General features: G+C 41.4%; 1 protein-coding gene and 1 long non-coding RNA gene across 2 annotated transcripts; both read left to right on the plus strand.

Moving 5' to 3' along the window:
- Window positions 1–2,289: 2,289 nt before the first annotated feature.
- LOC146696371 (uncharacterized) lies at window positions 2,290–4,348 on the plus strand. Its single transcript, XR_014923092.1, has 2 exons — window positions 2,290–4,086; window positions 4,169–4,348. It is a non-coding gene; the product is annotated as an uncharacterized LOC146696371 (long non-coding RNA).
- Window positions 4,349–6,829: 2,481 nt separating this feature from the next.
- LOC146696372 (glutathione hydrolase 5 proenzyme-like) lies at window positions 6,830–21,203 on the plus strand. Its single transcript, XM_085474058.1, has 14 exons — window positions 6,830–6,971; window positions 7,021–7,156; window positions 8,014–8,141; window positions 8,216–8,361; window positions 13,484–13,500; window positions 14,220–14,393; window positions 14,482–14,642; window positions 14,769–15,017; window positions 15,152–15,282; window positions 16,160–16,335; window positions 16,502–16,593; window positions 19,753–19,859; window positions 20,029–20,139; window positions 20,226–21,203. The coding sequence occupies exons 1-14, from the start codon at window positions 6,830–6,832 to the stop codon at window positions 20,361–20,363; spliced, it is 1,908 nt and encodes a 635-aa protein (XP_085330184.1). The 3' UTR covers window positions 20,364–21,203.
- The last annotated feature ends 1,487 nt before the right edge of the window (window positions 21,204–22,690 follow it).

Consider the following 22,690-nt stretch of genomic DNA (forward strand, 5'->3'; position numbering starts at 1 on the left):
TATTAAGAAGTTGGATATGGTTATTGTCCGTGAGAGGGGGGCAGAGAGTTCAGGAGCCTCACAGCCTGTGGATACAGGCTGTTGGCCAGGTAAAAAAAAACAACAACAACTAAACTGTATCAGAAGTTTTAGGCCGAAGCCCATCATGTGCAATCCTGACTGTAAACAGCACAGTAATTAATTTACAAACAGGACGTAAACAACACTGGAGTAGCATCAAGTGAGGGTTAGATGTGTTTATTTTTATATATGGTGTATCTGTGTGTGCCTGTATGTCTGTGTCTATATGTCAGGTTGGGTGTCAGACGCCACCTCTCTGAGGACATCTCAGGCCCTCCAAGGTTTGGAGGCCTATCTCCTGTAACATGGTAGACTAATGTGCCTGTGTTAATTCAGCTCCATATTATTGTGTGAAGTTGCACTGGGTTGGGAGTGGTTTTGTGTGTGTGTCACATTTTTGGTGAGCCAATGGCTGGAATGGGGTTGGACTAATTAGAGGCAGGTGTACTTGATTGCACTGATACACTGGTCTACTTATAGCCCACACTACAAACACTGCTGTGTCGTTTTGTCTCTCTGTGCAGGTATGTAATGTGATGAAATCAGATATGTTTGGGATGGATGGATTTTGTGCTATGAATTCTATAGTGAAAGTGTCGTTTTGTCTCTCTGTGCAGGCCAGGGCCTATTATATGCCACAGCCTAAAGGTAGCAGAGTTGCAGAGGCTGGAGTGACCACTGGCTATATGCTTGCAGGGTGGTGGGTCTCCAAGGACAACTTCTAACCCTGTTACAGGCAACACGTGGAGTGCAACTGGCCGTGTGGCATAGCTGGCTCTGGCCTTGGGACTGTGTGTTTTTTATACAATTCATAAATGGGACACTGGACTGTTTTATCTTTTATCTCTTGATATATTTTTTTGTCAATAAATTATCTTTTAGAATTTTATTGACTGTCATCTTTTTGCCCACGACAGAGACGGTTGGTCAGACCTAGAATCTTTCTTTGGGTGTGTTACATCTCCCCCCGACCACCACTTCCCCTGCCGGTGGCGGACTCCCTCAGACATCGGTGCGTTGGTGGTTCTTTGTGTCCGGGGATGGGCGTCCGGGTACACACCGGCTCACTCCTTGGCGGCCGCTTATCGGGGCCTGGAGCCTGGGGCTCGCTCGGGCCACTTCGGAGGTGGGGTGCCCCCGGCCTCTCGGCCTGGGGCTCGGTCACTCAGGCACGGCTGGCTGCCAACTCCCCCTGGCTTCTGCTCCGCGGCTGCTGAGTGAGCCCTCATCTGGGACTCTCCTCAGCTCTTTCTGGGACAGTGGCGCGGCTGCCCCTCTGTTGGTCTTCCTTGGTCTCTTGTATTCTGGGGGCCTCTGGATGTCTGGAGTTTTGATCTCCTCCATACCTGCTTCATGCCCTGGAGGACGGGGCTGTGGCCCCCCCACACCCTCTAGCAGATCATTACATGAAGGAACCTTTTAAAAAAAAAAACAAAAACAAGCGCGTCCATGCTCACAGGTGTACACACGGGTGATCACACCCACAAACTACACCCTTTTTGGCTCCTACCTCAAAGCACACTGTGTTCTGTTGATCTTATGTGCTGCACAATAATGTTTAATATTTAGTATTTACTGTCATATTCCCATATATCATTGTGATGTTGTTTATTCTATTACTCTTGTTCTCTTCTGCTTGTTTTCTTTTTTCTTTCTCAGCAGGTGATCCAGGTGATCGATATATGCATTTTTTTTCTTTTTTTTTTTTCCTGCTCATTCTGTTGGTTTTTGTTTTTTGCCCTTCTCCCCCGTCCCTCTTCTCAGCTGTTTTTTCTTTCCCTCTTTCTTTCTCCCCTTCTTTCCCCCAGTCAAGTCTGTCCCGTATTCAGTAAGTGAAAATAAAATAAACAATAAAAGGTGAATCAAATGGACCATTACGGCAAGGCTGGGATGGTCAATTTGGTAAAGTAAATCCGTTGGGCATCTTTCTTTGCCTTTAGACAACAATTCTGATGACAAAAGAGCCAAACGGGACAGGCAAAAAACAAAACAAAAAAAACAATGGACTTTGCAAACAAATACTGTAGATTTTCCTTGCTTAAAGATTTTGTAAATAGCTATTTTTTCATATGCACTGTAATTGAGCCTGCCCCCACTGTAAATGAGATCTAGTCAGGTTTCAGAACTCACAGCACAGAAACGGCTTTAGTGAAGGTTACAAATGTTGCCTCTTACAGTGGACTCGGTGTGTACTTGTCCTGCTAGACCTCAGTGCAGCTTTCGATACTGTCGACCATAATATTTTATTAGTACGATTAGAGCGTGCTGTAGGGATTACAGGTACTGCGCTGCAGTGGTTTGTATCACATCTACAATATATTTATGTAAATGAAGAGTCCTCTTCACACACTAGGGTTTATTATGGCATTCCACAGGGTTCTGTGCCAATTCTGTTTACATTATACACGCTTCCCTTAGGCAGTATAATCAAAAGGCATATCATATATTTTCACTGCTATGCAGATGACACACAATTTTATGAATCCATGAAGCCAGATAACACACAGCAATTGTTTAAACTGCAGGAATGTCTTAAAGACATAAATACCTGGAAGACCTCTAACTTTCTGCTTCTAAATGCAAATAAAACTGAGGTTATTGTACTTGGCCCAGAAAATCTTAGAAATATGGTATCTAACCAGATTCTTACTCTGGATGGCATTACCTTGGCCTCCAGTAACACTGTGAGGAACCTTGGAGTCATTTTTGACCAGGAAATGCCCTTCAATATTTCTCCTATATTGGCTTCCTTCATTGGCTCCCTGTTAAATCCAGAATTGGATTCAAAATCCTGCTCCTCACATACAAGGTCTTAAACAATCAGACCCCATCTTATTTCAATAACCTTATAGTACCATATCACCCCATTAGAGCACTTCCTTCTTGCACTGCAGGCTTACTTGTTGTTCCTAAAGTATTTAAAAGTAGAATGGGAGGCAGAGCCTTCAGTTTTCAGGTCCCTCTTCTGTGGAACCAGCTTGGTCAGGTGACCCTGAATCCTTGATTAGTTATGCTGCAGAGCAATACTGGAATAGCACATGGAAAAAGACACAACACATAACAACAATGTCCAGTGGCTAGTGGAGATAAGAGCACATTACAGCGACCTCCCTGAACTAGCTCCAGTGACCATCACAGTGACAGACATCCAAGAAAGAGCCTCGAGCATGAAGTGTTAGACAGCACCAGGCCCTGGTATGATTTCTGCCCAGTGGCTAAAGAAGCTAACTGCACTCCATGAGCACCTGGCTGCACAAATAAACCTGCTGCTGTTGGATGACACACAAGGGCAGACAGGCCTGATCCCCAATCCGATTGTTCAGTCTGACGTTACTAGCCGTGTCTGGGTTTAAACTCCGCTGCAGGTCCATATATCAAACGATCACTATGGCATTACTGAGAGTTGAAAAACTGTCTAAAGTCTTTCATCTTTAATAAAATGATCAGCGTTCTGCTCTACCAGGTGTAACAATTGAGTTTAACATCCAGGCATCCATGAAAACGGAATTTATGACATTTAACGGAGTTAGAAGTTAGCAGGGAGTTAGCTCGCTAGCTTCTATCTAAATACAATATAGCATGTCCTGACTGCGGGGTTTTGGAAACAAATTAAAACGTACAGCTCTGCTATCACTTCCTGTCGTGGTCTGGGTGGTTTTCCACAGCATCGGCTCCTCCCCACTGGGTGGAGTCTTTGTTGTTCCTCACCTGATGGCAATCGTACCAGCAGTATTTATGACCGGCGCACTCAACTGGTCTTCGCCAGATTATCTGCCAACTTTAGTCAGTTCTCGGCCTCATATCCGTTCCTTGGTGACTCATCGTGTGTATTAACCGTATCTCTGTTTTTCTCGTCAGCCTGTGAAACCCACCTACCAAGTTCTCCTGGATACCAGTTTGCTGCCGCCGGTAATCCCTCTCCGTTTTGGAACTGCCATTCTCTCCTGCCTGCCTCCCTGCATTGCATACAGCACCCACCTGGACCTCTCCTGCCTCCCCCCTCCACGCAACCCCACCTGCAAGCTTGTAAGACAGCTCTGTGTACTATCCTTAGATTCACTCACAACCCTCTGTGGGATTCCCCTGACTGCTCTCTCCTCTGTTTCAGTGCCCTGGCCCGCCACAGTTTCCCCTGCCCAGTACCTGCACCCAGTTATCCCTGCCATCTAGTTATCATCACAGTATTTTCTCTCGCCTCAGACATCTAGTTTATGTTCATTGATTCTAGTCTGCACTTTCTGTTAGCCTCTGAGCATTGTAAAATAAAATCTCTTTTCGTTACACCTCACCCCTGGCCTCCGGTTTTGAATCTGCACTTGAGTCCATCCCATTTCCACGGGCCACTGTGCCATGACAGTGGCCAGATTATACTGGATTACACTTCCAGCATAAATGAAGACAGAAAACTAAACAGCAGTGACGTTTGTAGGATTACTGAAGTTGGGCTAGCTGGTATATAATGATGTGCTACGTGACCGCTAGCGACACAGCTATGTTAGCATAATATAAACAAGCTAACTTTTTTTCCACTCGATAAAAGTTAACATGAGTGTTCTCGGTGGTCAGGAACAAATGTAATCGCATGGCAGGATGCTGTAAAAGGACCAAACTTCAGCCAGGAGAACAACTGAGATAATCCATCCACATATGAGGTTAGTCATTCATATACTGCTGCATGGGATGGGCTGTAGTTACATCCTAAGGTTTTAAAAACTGAGCTTAAATGAATGATTAGTGGTAATAAAAGCCGAGGGAGGTCAACAGTGATCACTGACTGTTTTAGGAGCTTTTTGAGATCAAACAGAAGAAAATACATAACGTTAAACATGTTAACAACACAAAAGCCATATTAAACGCAGACTACTTTAGACCCGGAAGTAGGATTCGTCGCGTCATCACTGAACAACCGGATAATCTCCAGAAGGAATTGGTCCCACAGAAAAAATGCACAGAAATAAATTATTTTTCAAGAATAATTAAATAGATTCAACATCTTTCTTCAACAGAACTGCAGACTGCAGAGATGGTACCTTCCCAAAGGAAAAAGTAGTATAGCTTACTAGGGCAGCGGTCCCCAACCCCCAGGCCCGGTCCGTGAGTCGTTTGGTACCGGGCCGCGAGAGTTGAGGTTCAGGTGTGAAATGTATAGTTTTCAGGGTTTTTATTGGTTTTCAGCGTTATTTTGTTATAGTTTTTATCGTTTACTCGGTCTTCCTGGGTCTTTTCACGTGTGTTATGAATAAATTGTCTTTTTTTCGGTACCGGTACTAGTTTTATTTTGCTGTATTTATCCGCGACACCTTAAAGGCCGGTCCATGAAAATATTGTCGGGCATAAACCGGTCGGTGGCGCAAAAAAGGTTGGGGACCGCTGTACTAGCGTATATTAGACTTAACAGTTACCATATACAGTAATGGACTTCTATATATTTTACATAAGATTAAAACATTGGGTGTAAGATTCAGATAATTATTTATTAAAAGCTAGACATTTTAAATGAGAATAAGAAAGAAAAGTATGTTTTTGTGCCCCCTTTTCCCTGTTCATGCCCTATCAGCCCCCCTGGCTACACTTTGCTAGATCCGCCCCTGCACAGTTACCAGCCGTCAGCTACGTAGAAAAAGATCCTGGTGTAGAAAGTAATATTAAATACATTCTAACAACAGCTTATCAAGCTTAAACGTGCTGCTGTTGTTCAGCCGCTGGTTTCCTCTTTCTGGAGCGAAGTGGGCCAAAAACAAACAAGAGAGACGGACTCCGACAGAAAAGCCGATCAGCTGATCATTAATCAGTTTCATGATTGAAGTAGCAGCAAGGAGAGGCAGTCGCTCCATATATCGGTTGTTAAGCTTAACGTGGGAATGCTTTACAAACATTCAGAGATGAACTTACACACTTGCTTTACTTCTCTCTGAGATAACTTCATCCCAGATGAAATGCTGGTTTGGTAGCGAGGCTACAAATACACTCAGCCGCTCTATCACGTGAGCATCTCCAATATCCGATTCAGTATTTTACGTCAGTATTGGACCGATACCGTATCGGTCCGAACTTTTCTTGTCCATCTTCCATTGGTTTTAATGTTGCACTCCAGTATGAACACAAATCCCCCAACCCAAGGATCACCACAACATAACCTAACAGACCTACACCTTAGTTCACAGATTCACTTTGTCTAGGGTTCATTTCTGAGATTTCACACAACCCAGGATTCAAATCATGAACACATAATGGGCTTGGATTTACATCATTATGAATGAAATGTGCTCTATTTGGAAGCCAGCCAGACACTTCCCCGCCGCCCCGCCCTCTCCTCTCTGCGCCGCAAGCAGCAGGCTCACCTCGCAAACGAAGGGCGTCCTTATTCCCAGCAAATGGGCGATAGAAAACCGATCGGTGCCTGTGCCATTCCCAATATGCGCTGGCTGATGTCGGGGCAGCATGAGTACGACCATTCTTTTTTTATTTTTTTTGCCGATGCCCGTGATGCCGCCCCGGGCAACCGCCCGTGTCGCCCGTATCAAAAACCGCTACTGGCTACCGGACCCCTCTCTGTGTGGAGTGGCCAGAGAGAGAGAAGCAGCGTCAAACGACGTAGCAGATACCTCTGCTTACCAATGAACACGTCTGCGCCACGCTGCGCCTATCAGTGCCCACACAGCGGAAATATGTGCGCAACACGTAGCTGTGCTGTCTGGGGAATCATCAACAAGCGGTAAACTTTCAGAGGAAGTGAACTACTGACGGTTACGCAGAGAAGAAAACAGCGATGTCTGAGTCAGACGAGGAGCGTCATACTTTCCGCACCAGCAAGAACACTGAGGGGGCAAATACGACTCCTAATAGCCCCAAGGGGGTTATGGTGACACTACCTTGCTTCTCTTGGTGTCCCAAAATATGCAGCCCAAATGGTCACGCCATCTTCTGGATTTGTTTTTTTTTTTTTTGGTTGTGCAATAGTTGGTGGTATTTGGTTAGGGGTATGGTTATGTAAAAGTAAAGGTCAGGTTGCCCCGTCGGACGACGAGGACCCTAATTGCCGTTTCTCAAAAGCTGCAGTGGCCGCAGACTCCGAGAATTGTTCGGAGATTGGAAAGTGAGTAACATTTGAAACTTCTGATACATTTTTTTTTCACATTACACATACGATTATGCACTGATCCAAATGCAAACGCTAAAAAATCTCCAAGAACTGCGAACATATGGGCTCAAATTGTGGTCATAAATATTTTGTACTTGTAAATCAGGATTTGTATGTGTAAAAAGAATTTGTGTGTGCCTTAGTGATGTGTCAGTTGTGAACGAAATGGCTCTTAGAGCCGGGTCTTTGACGTGAACGACGCAAGCCGGCTCCTTATCGCGAGCCTCCCAGTCCTACTGCCAGTTTCTGGAAGACACCTTCTTCAAGCAGTGGTACAGGAAGAAGTCTGCATCCTTCAAGAAAAACATGATTTTCATGCAGGACAATGCTCCATCACACGAGTCCAAGTACTCCACAGCGTGGCTGGCAAGAAAGGGTATAAAAGAAGAAAAACTAATGACATAATGACATGGCCACCTTTTTCTTTCTCTCACCCTCTCTCCCTCTTGCACTTTTTTTTTGCTTCATTCCGCATTTGAGCTTTGCGCTGGGATGAGGGGGGAGGGGCGGTAGTTACACTGGCAGTAGCACAGGAACAGAGCAGGAGGGAGAGAGAGAGAAAGAGAGCCAGGGACAACAACGTCAGATTAGAAAGGTATAGTAATCATCCACAACTATTTTCAGTTGCGGATGATAAAGGATTCAGAAAGTTTATTCATGCAGGTCCATATGACAGAGAGTATGCATGTTCTTTTTGTTCTGTCATGACAATTTAATTGTGGGACATTACAATTTTGATGAAGATTAAAATTAAATTAATTGTGCACACATGATAACAATAACACTAAAGTGATAACGATGAACTCTTTCAGGGACATTCTTCGGAAAAATGGCTCTGCAGTAGATGCTGCCATTGCTGCGCTGCTGTGCACCTCCATCATGAACCCACAGTGCATGGGGATTGGAGGCGGGGTCATATTCACTGTGATGGACAGCTCCGGTAACAAGACACCCTCGCTACTCTTTGCTCAGCTCTGCTGTGGATTAATGTAGTAATATGTCATCTTTTCAAAGGTAAAGTGAAAATCATCACCTCCAGAGAGACTGTCCCCAGCAACGTGACCTCTGACCTGCTTAAGTCGTGTCCTAACACCACAGAGTGGACCGTGGAGTGGCCGCACGGTGGGCTGTTTATCTGGCATAATGCTAATATTTATAAGGTTTTAGTCTAATCTGCTCTTGGACTCACCTTTATGACACAGCTAATTTATTCTGTACAGGTCACTGCTAATGCACACTGTGAGTCATTCCTCATTCAGCTTTCCTCAAAAAAGCAAAACTGGGATAATATAAAAAGAAAAGAAAAAAGATAAAGCAAACCACTACAGAGGGTTTGGCTGTCAGCAGATATTAAAGACAATGAGTCGGTGTCGTATATGACACTATCAGAATAATCTAGCATAAACACCATGAAATACATGCTCCTTAGTTTCAGAAACAACCAGAGAGATTGAAGTAGTCAGGTTTTTCTCCAAACTGGTCTTAACAGGTCTTTCTCCAAATGATACACAAGATGTAACACAAAGGTTTTAAAGGTGTAGTCAGTTATCTGTAGAGATATATTTTAAATTCTGCACCTTAATCTGCAAGTCAAACTCAAGATATGAAGGATCATACCTTTGTTTTATCACCTGAGAGGGTTCTTGTCATCAAAGAAGCGGAGGAAAGAGACAGCATGATTGGTGTCTTGTTAAAATGTCATCCTCCTCCTCACCTCTAACCTCATCTACTGAACTAAAGTCAAGACTCTAATACACTAAAGAGTGCACAACTATTCTTATTTAATTATTGAAAATAATAATTATTGGAAAAAAATAATAATAATAAAGTCAGCAACAAAAACCTAAATGATCTTATACCTCTTCAAAGAAATATATAACAAGACCAGAGAAATTCAAATACTGGGTCAAAAAACCCACATTTTTGTTTGCCAAAGGATAGCTGCTCCACAGTCCTGGGTCCTTTTTGTCATATATGTCATTTCATGATGCACTCGATGTGTTTTTTCTTGGTCAAAGGTTTGAACTGCAGGCAGGCCATTTTAACACCCAGGTACTTCTTCTGTGAAGCCATGCTATTGTAATAGATGCAGCATGTGGTTTAGCGTGGTCTTGCTGAAATAGATGTCAACTCGATGGGAGCACAAGTTGCCTGTGTACACCTTTCAGCACTGGTGCATTGCCAGATGTGCAAGCAGCCAATTCTATAGGCAGTAAAATAATTACATACCTTCAGAGGTTTTGAATTGAGTGTTGATAACAAGCTGCAAAAACAGCAGCACTTAACAACGTTAAAGCCCTTTACTCTTTAGCCCAGAATGCAGGATCCACATTTTCTAAAAAAAAAAATTGATTTGTCTGACATTAGAACAGTTTTCCACTTTGCCTCAGTCCTTGTTGAATGAGCTTTGGCCCATTCAACATGTTTATGTTTAAAATGCAACACCGCCACCTAGGGGAATTTCCAATATTAAAATGCCTTTATTAAATGCATTTGTTAAAAGACAAAAAAGGATTAATAAGCAATTGCAGCCCAGAGAATAATGAAAGGTGACTGTGGTACAGCCAACTCTAATAGACTCTAATCGAGTCTGCAGAGAATGTCCACACATAAGGTCTTCATACAGTATTAGTCCTTTATTTTATCCAGGTAAAAAATCTCATTGAGATTAAAAATTTCATTTCCAAGAGAGCCATGGCATCATGGCAACAAAAGTCAAAATAGACGTACCACATTAGGATATAGCATTTAAAAAAATACAATATCCCGTACAAACATGTGAGAAATATACAATAACAGATCTAATTAAGAGCGACATTAAATACAATGACACTGAGTAAAAGAGTTATTCTCTCGTTCCTTTAAGACAGACTTAAACTCCCCCAAGGTAACCAATTCTGATCATTTCAGTTCCTCCTGCAGATTATTCCAGGAAGCAGGGGCAGCGTAATTAAAAGCCTTTTTCTCCAATTCTGTTCTGATTTTTGGGCCAATCAATTGTATGATATTGTGCGAATGAAGGCTGTATTGGTTGTGGTTTTTACACATATAAACACATAAATAAGATGGAACCAGCCCAAGGAGAGGTTTATAGATAAACATCAACCAATGGGAGAGTCTACAAATATGGAAAGATGGACATTTAGCAGCAGCATACAAAGAACAATGATGTACACAATTTCCATAACCAGTAATAAAAAGTAAAGCACAATGGTACACAGTATCCAACCTCTTTAGGTAGTGAGCAGGTGCATTAAAAAATAAAAAGCAGGTCACCAAAATCCATTAAAGGTAAAGAAGTTGCATGAATCAAGTGTTTTCTCATTTGGAGGGAGAAACAGGATTGATTTCTAAAAAAGAAACTTAGTTTTAGTTTTAACTTCGACACAAGCCTTTGAATTTGAGTTTTAAATGACAAATTCTGATCTATAATGATCCCTAGATACTTGTAAGATGTGACCATTTCAATTTCAGTTCCTTGAATTGTTGTAATCTTAGGAGATGTAGCTAACAACTCTTTGCCATTTGAGGATAACACGAACTTGTATTTCTATGGATTTAACACCAACTTAAGTTGGGTTAAATGGGACTGAAAAACATCAAAGGCAGACTGCAGAAATTGCAGGGTTGGTGAAGGAGATGAACAAGAGATAATTGTATCATCTGCATAAAGATGAAATGCAGCATTTGACAAATTATCACAAAGGTTGTTTATGTAAAGAGAAAAGAACAATGGCTCTAATATGGAGCCCTGTGGAACTTCTTTGGATACTTGGATACTGGGAGAAAAGAGGAAGTTTGCAGTCCATTGAATCAATGATGTCATTAACCACTTAAATAGCAGCAGTTAGTGTGCTGTGTTGTTTTCTGAATCCTGACTGATGTTGGAAAGAACTGAATTTTTGTCAAAAAAGTCTTTCAGTTGTTCACTAATGAACAGCTAAACTCTGAATCTAGAACTTTTGCTAGAACACACAATTTCGATATGGGCCTGTAGTTATTAACATCTGAAGGATCACCTCTTTTCAGCAAAGGGAGAACACAGGCAGATTTCTGTATTACAGGGATCTCACTTTCGAGAGGCTAAGATTAAAAATGTAAGTTAGTGGTTCTGCTATAAAATCTGCAGCCAACTTAAGACAATAAGGATCAAGTTGATCTGGTCCTGCAGATTTATTTAGATCCAACAGATTTAAAGCCCTGTGGACCTCAAAAACATTTAGTGGAGAAAAACTGAAGGGTTGGACCAAAGATTCAGTTTGAGTGGTTGCAGAGAGAGCCTCCTGTTGATTAAGCTGTTTTAAATCTGGATATAAAGATTCAAATAGAGATCCTGAAGAATGAAAAAGCTCATTAAAGCAGTTTAGAATATCACATTTCTCCATTAAGGTGCAGGAGTCTTTTACGACAAAGGCTGGCATCTCATTTGTAGTTATGTCTCCATAAGAAGATTTTATTATTTTCCAGAATTTCTTAGGATCGTTCAGATGTTTAGTAGTTTTTGAAAGATAGAATTCTGATTTGGCCTTTTAAATTAAGGAAGTTGAACGGTTTCTGAGCTGTCTAAAAATCAGCCAGTCCGCTTCAGATTTGGTTTTTCTGGCATCCCTTTTTTTGAGTAGACTGGAGAGCTGATGTCATGGTCTGGCTGGCAGACCGTGGGGATGTGGGGAAAGGAGGACCCAAAACGCAGACTCTGCGATGCAAACAGTGCTCTTTATTTACAGTGAAAAGCTGTAAACACAATAACTCCCCGTTGCTCCCTTGAACCCCGTGTGCGTGCTTCCCTCCGACGTCTGTGTTCGTGCTCCCTGCTGTTGTGTTTCCGCACACCCCGTGCGTGCTGCCTTTCTGGACCACTCTTCCTCCTGCAGGGAAACCATAGAAGCAGCCGTCAACACTAACCCTCGGCAGGTATATACGAACAGCACTGACATATACTGACACACACTAACTTGGTACGATAACTCAATGATCCCACGCCAGTGGGAGCTCCAACATTCTCCTAAGTAGCTCCCCCGACGAGCCCTGGGCCCTATTTCAGGAAGCCGGTTTAGTGCAAACTCTGAGTAAGTATACCCTGAGTTAACGAAAACTCTGGGTTTTCGGTTTCACAAAGCGAGTTTAGATTAATTAACCCTAACCCTAAGACAACCAGTCCCAGTTGAAATCTCCAGCCAGCACAATTTCATTAAAATCTAAAGTAGATCGTTTTTCACTAAGTGAAACTAAAGCCTCACTACTAGCTGAGGGGGGTCTATAACAGCCCACAATGGTAATAAAATAGCCCTTCAAAAGTTAGAGCTTGAGGGCAAGAAGTTCAAACTGTTTACAAACAGATACTGATGATTGGACAGTAACATGGAATTTGTTTTTTACGTAAATTGCAACACCGCCACCCTTTCTGGTGCGGTCGCAACGGAAAAGATTATAGCGCGTTATTGCAATGTCTTTGTCAGTAACCGATTTTGTAAGCCACTTTGCTGATAATGTAAGAATATCAGTATATAACTCTTTCATCCAAATTTTCATGAAATCAAGTTTGGGAAGAAGACTTCTGACATTTAAATGAGTGATACCAAGACCCGTTCAAGCTTTAAAATCACAAGGAGTACTCAAGCATTTGCAATCTGGACCAGGATTAGGTTGTATTTCCAGATAAAAGAAGCAGAAGAACAAAAACATTTTCTTTTCAGATTTTTTTTGTAGTTTAACAGACTGATTTCTCTTACAGCTCAATCTCTTTGGGTGGTGAGAGAATTGGGAAATAAACCAGTGATATGGAATAAATAAATCAGTTAAATCAGATGGAATGAGATCTCTGCTGATGATCACATTTGAGAAGCTTCTAAAAGATGTAAAATCCCACCTTGTTCCCTTTGAGAGGAGTAAGAAGTATGATTTCCCTTGTTCTGCAGACTGTTCCTGCACCTCATGTAGACAAAAAGCTGTCAATAAAATCAATAAAGGCAAAAAGGCTGCTGAGGATAACATGCTGACTAACAGGGAAAAAAAAGGTAGACCCAGTCGACCTGTGGTAGAGCCTGGTTGTGGCCAGATATAGATATAATCGTCGCATTAAACAGCTTCTAAGAGCAAGATCAGTTACTGAATGGGCTGTTCAACAATAGACAGCTTGCCAGAATGCTGTCCCATCTTTCCCATTTTCTGGTCTTCAATTAATGTTAATTCCTCCCCAGGACAAATCTTAACTCTCCTCACAAGTCCATCTTTATCAGTCATTGTTTCTAATTTGGCTAATCTCCACTCGTTCCCTGGCAGATTATCTGTCTGTGGAGGTGAAGCTGGAAATGTTGTGAGATGCTAAAGTGGGGCCAGAGACACAGGCTGCTGTGGATGCACATGTCCCTGTCCCATATGTTCCTGTCAGCAGAGTACAAATGACCTTCATGCATTACTCCCTGATTGTCTATAGTGTGTTGACTTTGAAGGGAAGCTGTGGATCCATATGTAGAATCAGCATAGTCTCTGTTAAGAAGCGTCTTTTGACAGCATTTGAGTATGGGATGGACAGCAATAAGAACTGGGAGTAGTTGGAGCAGTTCACTTGTGGCAGACATTAAAAAATAAAGAAATTAGACATTAGAATATGTGTGAGAAAGATGAATCAAGGAAAGAAAGGGGGCTACAGACACTATTTATTTATGGGGCCCAGAGTTCTGTGCTACACTCCTGCACACAGGCTGCATAAACAGTAAGAAAAGTAAATATAAGATATGCTAAATGCTTCTTTGAGCCAGAAATAGTGTAAATATAGTGAAATAAACTTAAAATAACTGTAAGATGCAAAATGTTATCTCTAACATAATCAGTTACAAACACACACATTTCCCTCTGAAATGGAGCAGAATAGAATAGAGTATTTACAAAGCACCAAATTATAACAAATGTCATCTCAGATCATTAAAGGTCAGGACCTTACAGTTTACTCAAAACACGAGCAAATGTATGTGGGACTTTCCAGCACTGACTATCCATTATCTATCTAACCATATAGCAAATGGATTGGGGTTCCTGGGGAAATTCGAGGTTATGAAGCAGCACACCGGCTTTATGGGAAGTTGCCGTGGGCCGACCTCTTTCAGCCGACCATCAAATTAGCCAGAGAAGGATTCCCTATTCCTTACTACCAAGGTCAACACATCCCACGCATTGGTAACACATCACTACGGTATGAAAAACACCCACAATGTGATTTCAAAAATACAAAGAGCAAACAATGAATGGTTCAGCTTTATTTCACTGTCTTTGTCTTTTAGGGAGTTATATTTAGATAAAAATGGGAACCTGCTTAAGACCGGTGATACTGTGAAATTTGAGAAACTGGCTGACACTTTGGAGATGATCGCAAACGAGGGACCAGATGTGTTTTACAACGGAACAATAGCAAAGAATTTAATCAGTGACATTCAGGATGCAGGTATTATCAGACGGGTTTCATCCTGCTCTCTTTCTGACCGTTTTCTATGTCTGCCAGGCACAATGATCTAATTACAAATTACAAAAATCTATTGGTTTTGGAAAACTGTAACATGATCCCTCACAGGCTACACTGTGATCTGTCTCGATCCATTCAAACTCTTGATTATGAAATTCATTGTGTTCATTTGTACTCAGCAGAATCATTTGTTTCACTGTTCTTGCTCAGGAGGAAACCTCACACGGGAGGACTTGGAATTGTATGAAGCTAAAGTGGCTGATGCGTGGAATATTTCTTTGGGAGAGTATAAGCTGTACTTCCCTCCGCCCCCTGCAGGAGGAGCCATCCTCAGCCTCATCCTCAACATCATGAAAGGTTCCTGATTGTTGCTTCTAGCATGTAGAGTTTGATTCATATAGGAAAATGATCCTTATCAATCTTTACAAATGTGATACACTAAGAATTGATGTTTTCAATCCAAAAAAATTTTTTTTTTTTAATATTTTTAGGATACAAAATGGAATCAGAACCTAAGACGACTGATGAAAAGATTTTGTTTTATCACCGTTATATTGAAGCTTTAAAATTTGCCAATGAATTAAAGACAAATATCAGCGATCCAAACTTCAGCTCAGATGAAGTAAGTATCTGAAAATCCTACAGATTTGCACCTGCTTTGTTGCATAAAGAATGATTCTATTTAAGTGACTAAACAATTAAAAGTAACAATACCACATCACAAAACACAAAACAAACCACCCCTTGCCTGCAGCTCATCCACAAACTACACCCCACCACAGTCAGTTTATGCACACTGATAATGAGTTGAGGTTTTTTTGTAATATCTCTGAGTTTTGCACAGTTGGACTTTAGGTTAATTTGTTGGGTTGAGATTGTGACTTTGTGTTAACAAAGTGCTTTTACAGAAGTGTTCACCTTTGTTAATGATCAATCAGGGGCATTTGATTATCAGTACCTGGCTGCTACTTACAATTAAAGTTCTTATAGAAGCACTAAGGGTGTAGAAAACCAGTAGAGTGCTGTAAGAATTTCTTTGAGTCTCAGCATTTTCATTTCAGCATCATTCTGAGCAGTGATGTAGCTTTTAAAACATATACATATAAATACAAGTTTTAAAAGCACATAAACCTAAATTGGCTTAATATTTGTCTTTAATTTAGTATGTATATATTATTGTTATTATTATCTTAGTATTTAAATATAAGTATAATTTTGTGTAATGTGATGTTTTCAGATACTCTGTAGTTCACACAGATGACTGAATTTCAGAGACTCTATCTTTGGCAGTCATATGTTGAGCTTGATCACTAACCAATATTATAACCTCTAGTATTCATTCACTCATTCATCTTACATCAGTGATGGATCAATGATCAAAATTCTGTTAACATTTGGCTCCAATTTTATAAATTTCTTGACAGCAATGTATTTTCTGTAATGTGCATATTTATTTAGTTTCATTAATTCATTTTATTAATTCTCTGTATTTCACACAGATGGCAAAGAAACTGACACAGGATAGCTTTGCAGACAGCAAACGAAGCTTGATCAGCAGCGACAAGACTCGTGATCCTGGCATCAACTTGTATCTGGACAGCATCGGCACCACACATGTATCTGTGCTGGCTGAAGATGGATCTGCTGTGTCTGTCACCAGCAGCATCAACGATGAGTCAGTACCTGCATCATTCTGTTTCACTGCTAGAAACCAGCTATCAGATATTTTTCTTTCTTGAAACTGAAGATTTAAGAGATTATGGAGGAACTTATTTTTAGACTATTTCTATACTACAAAGAGTGTCTTGGCTTTGTAGTTAATTTAGTTTTTTTGTTTACAGATTCGGCTCCGGGGTCCTCTCTCCAAGCACTGGAATCATTCTCAACAACCAGCTGTCTGACTTCTGTGGTAGAGCTGATAGCGTCTCTCCTGGTAAGAGATCAGTAGGATGCTTTTTATGAAATACAAGTAATTAGACGAGGAAGGTGGATTATTTCAAAACTAATACCACAAAGAGTTAAATTTTTTTCCTGAAATTATTTTCCTGACAGGACATATTTCTTTAAGTAATTTGTAATAATGGCAAAATAGTGCCATTGAGGAAATGAGAGGAGAAAATGGCATTTCATAATTCATTGTGATGCATCATATTTTGTTGATCATGGAAAAACTAAACTTGTTGATCATTTCCACGATGTTTTGCCAAACTGAAACACATCATGTGAATTTGGACTAAAATTGCATTTTCTGTTTAATACCATAGCCTGCTAAAATGTTTGAATGTTCAAGAACAGGCACAGTTTTACTACTGCTGTAGTAAAATCTGTTTCCATGTCAACGTGTTGTTGTGTGAAGTTTTTCCTTCACACTGTCACCAAGTACTTGCTCATAAGGGGCTCTTCTTATTGTTGGGGGTTTCTCTCTACTGAAGTGGGTTAACCTTATGATATAAATGTACCATTGTGATTTGACGGTATATGGATATTTATATTCATTTAAAATTATATAGAGGACAGCACACTGGCACGGTGTTGCCTTATAGCATAGGTGTCAAACTCTGGCCCGCGGGCCAAATTTGGCCCGGAGCCTAATTACATTTGGCCCGCAAAGCCATACCAAATTACTATTAGAGCTGGCCTACTGGTATTATACAGCTAATAGATATATTGTTTAGTATTAAGCTTTGCTTGTTCCATATTCAGTTTTTCAGCAAAACGTGTTTGAGTCCATAAGAAAAGATTCATTCTTATATCTGGAGGAATAAATATATTTCAATAAATATTAATGTTAGCACGCGACTTTGTTCCAGTTTTGAATTTTGGCCCACTGTGTATTTGAGTTTGACACCCCTGCCTTATAACAAGAAGGCCCTGAGTTTGATCCCACTTGTGTGGAGCTTGCATGTTCTCCCCATGTTTGTGTGAGTTCTCTCTGGGTACTGCAGCATCCTCCCACAGTCCAAAGACATGCAGTTAGTAGGGTTAGGCTAATTGGTGAATCTAAATTGCCCATAGGTGTGAATGCGAGTGTCTCTCTGTGTTAGCGCTGCATCCGGCTAGCGACCTGACCTCGGTTTACCCTGCCTCTCGCCCTATGGTAGCTAGGATTGGCTCCACCACCCCTGCAACCCTGAGAAGGATAAGCTGAAGATAATCGATGGATGAATCTATATATAGATCTATAATATTGATTCAAGTGTGTTCAAGGTTCTGTATAATTCAGTTTGGACATAGCATCATTCAAACATTAATCTAACACACTGACAGAGTCTCAGTAATAGCTGCACTTTGAAAGACATTTCACTTTAGTTTGATACAGATTCAGTAGAGATAACTCACTTGTTGTGTGTGCACTTTCATCATTTGTTGATAAGCATGGGCGGATGCAATTCTAAACTTGTTTGTAGAGCACAGGTGTCGAACTCCAGGCTTTGAGGGCCAGTGTCCTGCAGATTTTACATGTGTCCTTGATCAAACACAGATAAATTACCTCCTCAGCGGCTGTATCCCAATTCAGGGTCTGCAGCCTTAAAGTACGCAGCCTTAACGGTCCACAAAGGCCGCGTAATCAAAGACCGCTGAGGCCGGAAGTGCGAGGCTTGTGAAATGGGACGGTCTAGCCTCCGTCGCGCTGCCCAGGTTGCCTAGCAACCATGATACTAACAGCTGGAAACGTTTCATACAGCTTTGTTTGACAGGAATGAAGGAGAAACCTTTTTGTTCATTTGTTTGTTTGTTTCTACATGAGCTTTGATCATTCTCTGTAAGATTAAGCTCAGCTATTGAACGGCGTATATTTTAAAGTAAAGGCTTTAAAACCAAGTTAGCACAAACGTCACTAATGTCACATAACTTTGCCGACATGTGGCCAACAGTAATGTTTAATGTTCTTCGTTATTAAACATTTGCACATAAATAAGTGACATAATATTCAGTACTTACTTAAAGTTTACTCTTCGGGCGCCCCCATCCGCCGTTTTTTTTTTTTTTTTTTTTTGGCAAAATTATCGACACCCACCGCCATGCTATGCATTATGGGATATGTTGGGCCACGAAGTCTACACTGCCACATCCTTAAAATTCAGGGAAATGAAGGACGCATTTGAGGGCAGCATTTCGAGCAGCCTTTGAATTGGGACAGCCTTCGTCGCGTCGCTGTGACGTAATCTGTTGGGTCTAAACTCAGACCCTGCTGTATCCAGGACTTATTCCCGTGAAAGAAAAACAAGGCAACAGCGATCAATCGATTTACTTGCAAGGGAGGCCTCGTCGGTATCTCAGAAACGCACTTCGAATCTCCTTACGAGTGACCCCGATGATGGCCTCCTCTCGCTGCCTTTTATTGAAAACGTTCACACAATAAACAATAGTTTACAAACACCTCCCCTCATAACCCCCCTTGGTTACAAAGACAAGGCACTGTATGTGTGTGTTCTCCTGCTGACCAAAAACGGTCATAAAAGCATAAAAGCAGGAGCAACATCCTTGGTCATAAAGAGGGTAGTCTCCCCCACACCCAATTCATGGTTCACCCTAGATAACAAAGTGAAGCCATACAAAGGGGAGGAAGTTTACCAACATCAAACAGACCTTCACAAGGATGTGCCTGTGATAAAACACTACAGCCCCCACCCAGAACCTCGAGAATCTGGGGAGGGGGGACAGAAGAATTTCTTTCATCACAGAGTTAAAACAATGTAGAGATGGTAAGCATAAAAATGACAAACATTTAACAATTCACTTTAACATAATCGGCCTTGAAATGCGGCCTTTAAGGCTGCAGACCCTGAATTGGGATACAGCCAACATGTCTTGGAGTTCTCCAGAAGCCTGGTAATGAACTAATCATTTGATTCAGGTGTGTTCACCCAGAGTCTTATCTAAAACCTGCAGGACACCGGCCCTTGAGGCCTGGAGTTTGACACCCCTGTTGTAGAGTATAAAAAATTCAGGTATGAAAATACTGCATGAAAATACAGTCACTGATTCGTGTATGAAACATTTGTGTAAATGATTTATGCACAGATATGTGTGTACAGACTGATTTCTGTTTTCTAGTTTTGTCATTCAAGGTCTTTGTTGTATTTCTCAGGGGAGCGGCCTCCCTCCAATATGGCCCCTTCTGTGCTGAAGTCTCCGTCGAAGACGCTGGTGATTGGAGGGTCTGGTTCTGAAACGATTCCACCGGCTGTGGCCTCGGTATGTATGCATGGTACACACAAAGGTGCCGTTACATATTAAATAAAATAAATTGATGTGGACTGATGCTGGTCTTTGCTGTTAAAGCTTGCATCATAGCAACAAGATTCTTCACCCTAATTTATCCTGTAATCATCACTTTCTCATCTCATTTTTTTTTCTCTCCAAGGCGCTCATGAACCACCTTTGGTTTGGAAAGAGCCTTAAGGAGGCAATTATTACGCCTGTTGTTCTTGTAGACTCTAAAAGTGAAGTAAAACCTGAACCCAAGCTTGAAAAGGTAATTTATTCAATGTATTTAAATGATAAATTAATAAGTTCTACTTCTCTTGTTCCATCTGAGTCTCTCTCCTCTTTGCCCTGCAGGATGTAGTTGATGGTCTTGAAGCTCTGGGACATAAAATAGCAAAATTCTACAACACAGTTAACGCTGTGGAAAAGGCGGGCAGCTGTATCTCTGCATGGTCTGATGAAAGGAAAAAAGGCAAAGCTGCTGGTTACTGAGACCAAGAGTCAGTGATGTCAGTTATACAGCATGGTCTTAAGGTTATGGACACTGCTGTAGCTACAACATTGGTAAATCTATATTCGTCTGTTAACTGATAGATCATTCATGCTTTGCTCATGTGTCTAAAAAGTTTGTAATATTGAAAACATAATGCAACGATCAGATCAGTTAAATCCCAAATTTCATGCAAAAATGTGCAGAGATAGCACTGTAAAAACTAGAAATGTAATTTTTTAAAAAAGTAGGGATTGCTGTTGATATCCGCCTCAATTTTTTTACAATCAATATGACCTTCTAAATATTTGTTTATTTTGGGTTTTGATACATATAGAATTGACTAAACAAGGAAACAGCTTTCAGGTCAAAATGTGAAGCCCATGCCTGTTTCTTTGACCTGCATTCTTTCTAAAAAGCAGGCCAGCAGGTTGAGACTGACTGCAGAAATCTTTGGTTATAGTAAACAATTCATATTTTCAAGTCTCATCAAATTCATGTTTACTTTGTAGATTTTAGCCCACTGGATAGTCCAGAAGGGAGATAAAGTAGGGTACACTTTAGGGCAGACCTAAGTTATCTATCAATTGATTTGTAGTTTAACCCCCCAGCCCCCACCCAATGTTTTTTATTATTATGTTTTTATATTTAGTTTTCATATTAAGATTTTGAGCTTCATTAATCCTGCTATGTTTTTGCTCTTATAAAGTGTGGGTAATTCTGCTGATGTGCTCAGGGTAAAAGTTAATCTGACAAGCAGTTTGTGAGGCAGGTTTTCTTTTTACCTCAGTATCTGTCTGAGCTCCTGTCTGTTTATGATTAATAAAGTATTCTGATTCTGATTGTTTCAGGATGACCTGCCATTATTCAATGACACATCTGCTTACCTGCATCTTTTGCTCGTTTCTCCTCCTCTTCTTTTCTCTTTTTTCTAAACTGAGGACCTGATGGCTTTGAACTTTTCTTGTCCATCTTCCATTGGTTTTAATTTTGCACTCCAATATGAACACCCTTCCCCCAACCCAAGGATCACCACAACATGATCTAACACACCTACACCTTAGTTCACAGATTCACTTTGTCTAGGGTGCATTTCTGAGATTTCACACAACCCAGGATTCAAATCATGAATACATAATGGGCTTGGATTTACAACATTATAAATGAAATGTGCTCTATTTGGAAGCAGCCGGCCCCCCTCCCCTTTCGACGGCTTGTGTGTGAGACTTTAAATCATCAAACTATAAATTTTAAACTGTTATTGATCCCTTTACCCCTGGTCCTAAAGTGTACATTTGTTTTCTTACTCTTCTTATATATATTGTTTGTTTACTTGCACTGCTGTAACTGGAGCCTTGTCGTCTCGTCTCTCTATATACTGGACTGTATGTAGCGGAGATGACAATAAAGTTTACTTTGACTTCAGCAGCGAGCAGGCGCAAATTATAAATCTGTATCATGATGTCTGGTGTGTTTGTGTTTGTTGGTTTGTTTTTATTTTGTTTTACTTTGCGAGATGGTTATTAGATGCTGCTCCAGCCGGTCAGAAAATCCCCCGCCGCCCCGCCCTCTCCTCTCTGCGCCGCAAGCAGCAGGCGCACCTCGCAAACGAAGGGCGCCCTTACTCCCAGCAAATGGGCGATAGAAAACCGATCGGTGCCTGTACCATTCCCAATATGCGCTGGCTGACGTCGGGGCAGCATGAGTACGAGAATTTTTATTTTTTTTTGCCGATGCCCGTGATGCCGCCCCCCACCACGATGCCGCCCCGGGCAACTGCCCGTGTCGCTCCTTATCTAAAACCGCTACTGATTGTAACTGACTGTAAAAAGTCAGCACAACGAAAATAAACAACATCTAAACTTGGATTATATCTGACCCACATAGACTGCAGTTCATAACTTCTTACCTGAAGTTCAGTTCACCGCCTTGGGTCTCTCCTCCTCCTGTATATCCTGAGTTATTTTTACACATCGACCAGCATCTGGCCAATCCACCACCTTTCATTGTTTATACCGTTACAAAAAAAAAAAAAAAAAAAATCATCGGCCCATAAAAATTAAATATCACATCGGCCCACCGGGCAAATAAATGCCCGCTGGCCAGTCCAGCTATGGTCGTGCTATCAGTTAACCCAGCCGTGGCATGTGTGCCCAGGCTTGCCGACCCCTGTAGTAGAGCAATCTCAAGATGATGGGCCGAGGAGGATCACTTTGTTTGGGACGTTGGCGATTCACTCGTCGATACACGTTGTGCTCGATCGATAAGTAGCTTCTCCTGGAGAGGTAGCGCCTCCGCCAAAAGTTGTGAAACAAACTCCCTCTGTGCC

This window comes from Copadichromis virginalis, linkage group LG12, assembly GCF_057382275.1.
Source record: "Copadichromis virginalis isolate Kocher_CV1m ecotype Utaka linkage group LG12, C_Virginalis_male_GT1.1, whole genome shotgun sequence".
Lineage (NCBI taxonomy): Eukaryota > Metazoa > Chordata > Actinopteri > Cichliformes > Cichlidae > Copadichromis > Copadichromis virginalis.

What these genes read in the sequence shown, in the direction of transcription:
- LOC146696372 (XM_085474058.1), top strand. Translation starts at nt 6,830, where the DNA reads ATGTCTGAGTCAGACGAGGAGCGTCATACTTTCCGCACCAGCAAGAAC. An exon ending in CAAAATATGCAGCCCAAATG is followed by an intron (nt 6,972 to 7,020) that starts GTCACGCCATCT and finishes GTTGTGCAATAG; the next exon opens with TTGGTGGTATTTGGTTAGGG. An exon ending in CACTGTGATGGACAGCTCCG is followed by an intron (nt 8,142 to 8,215) that starts GTAACAAGACAC and finishes ATCTTTTCAAAG; the next exon opens with GTAAAGTGAAAATCATCACC.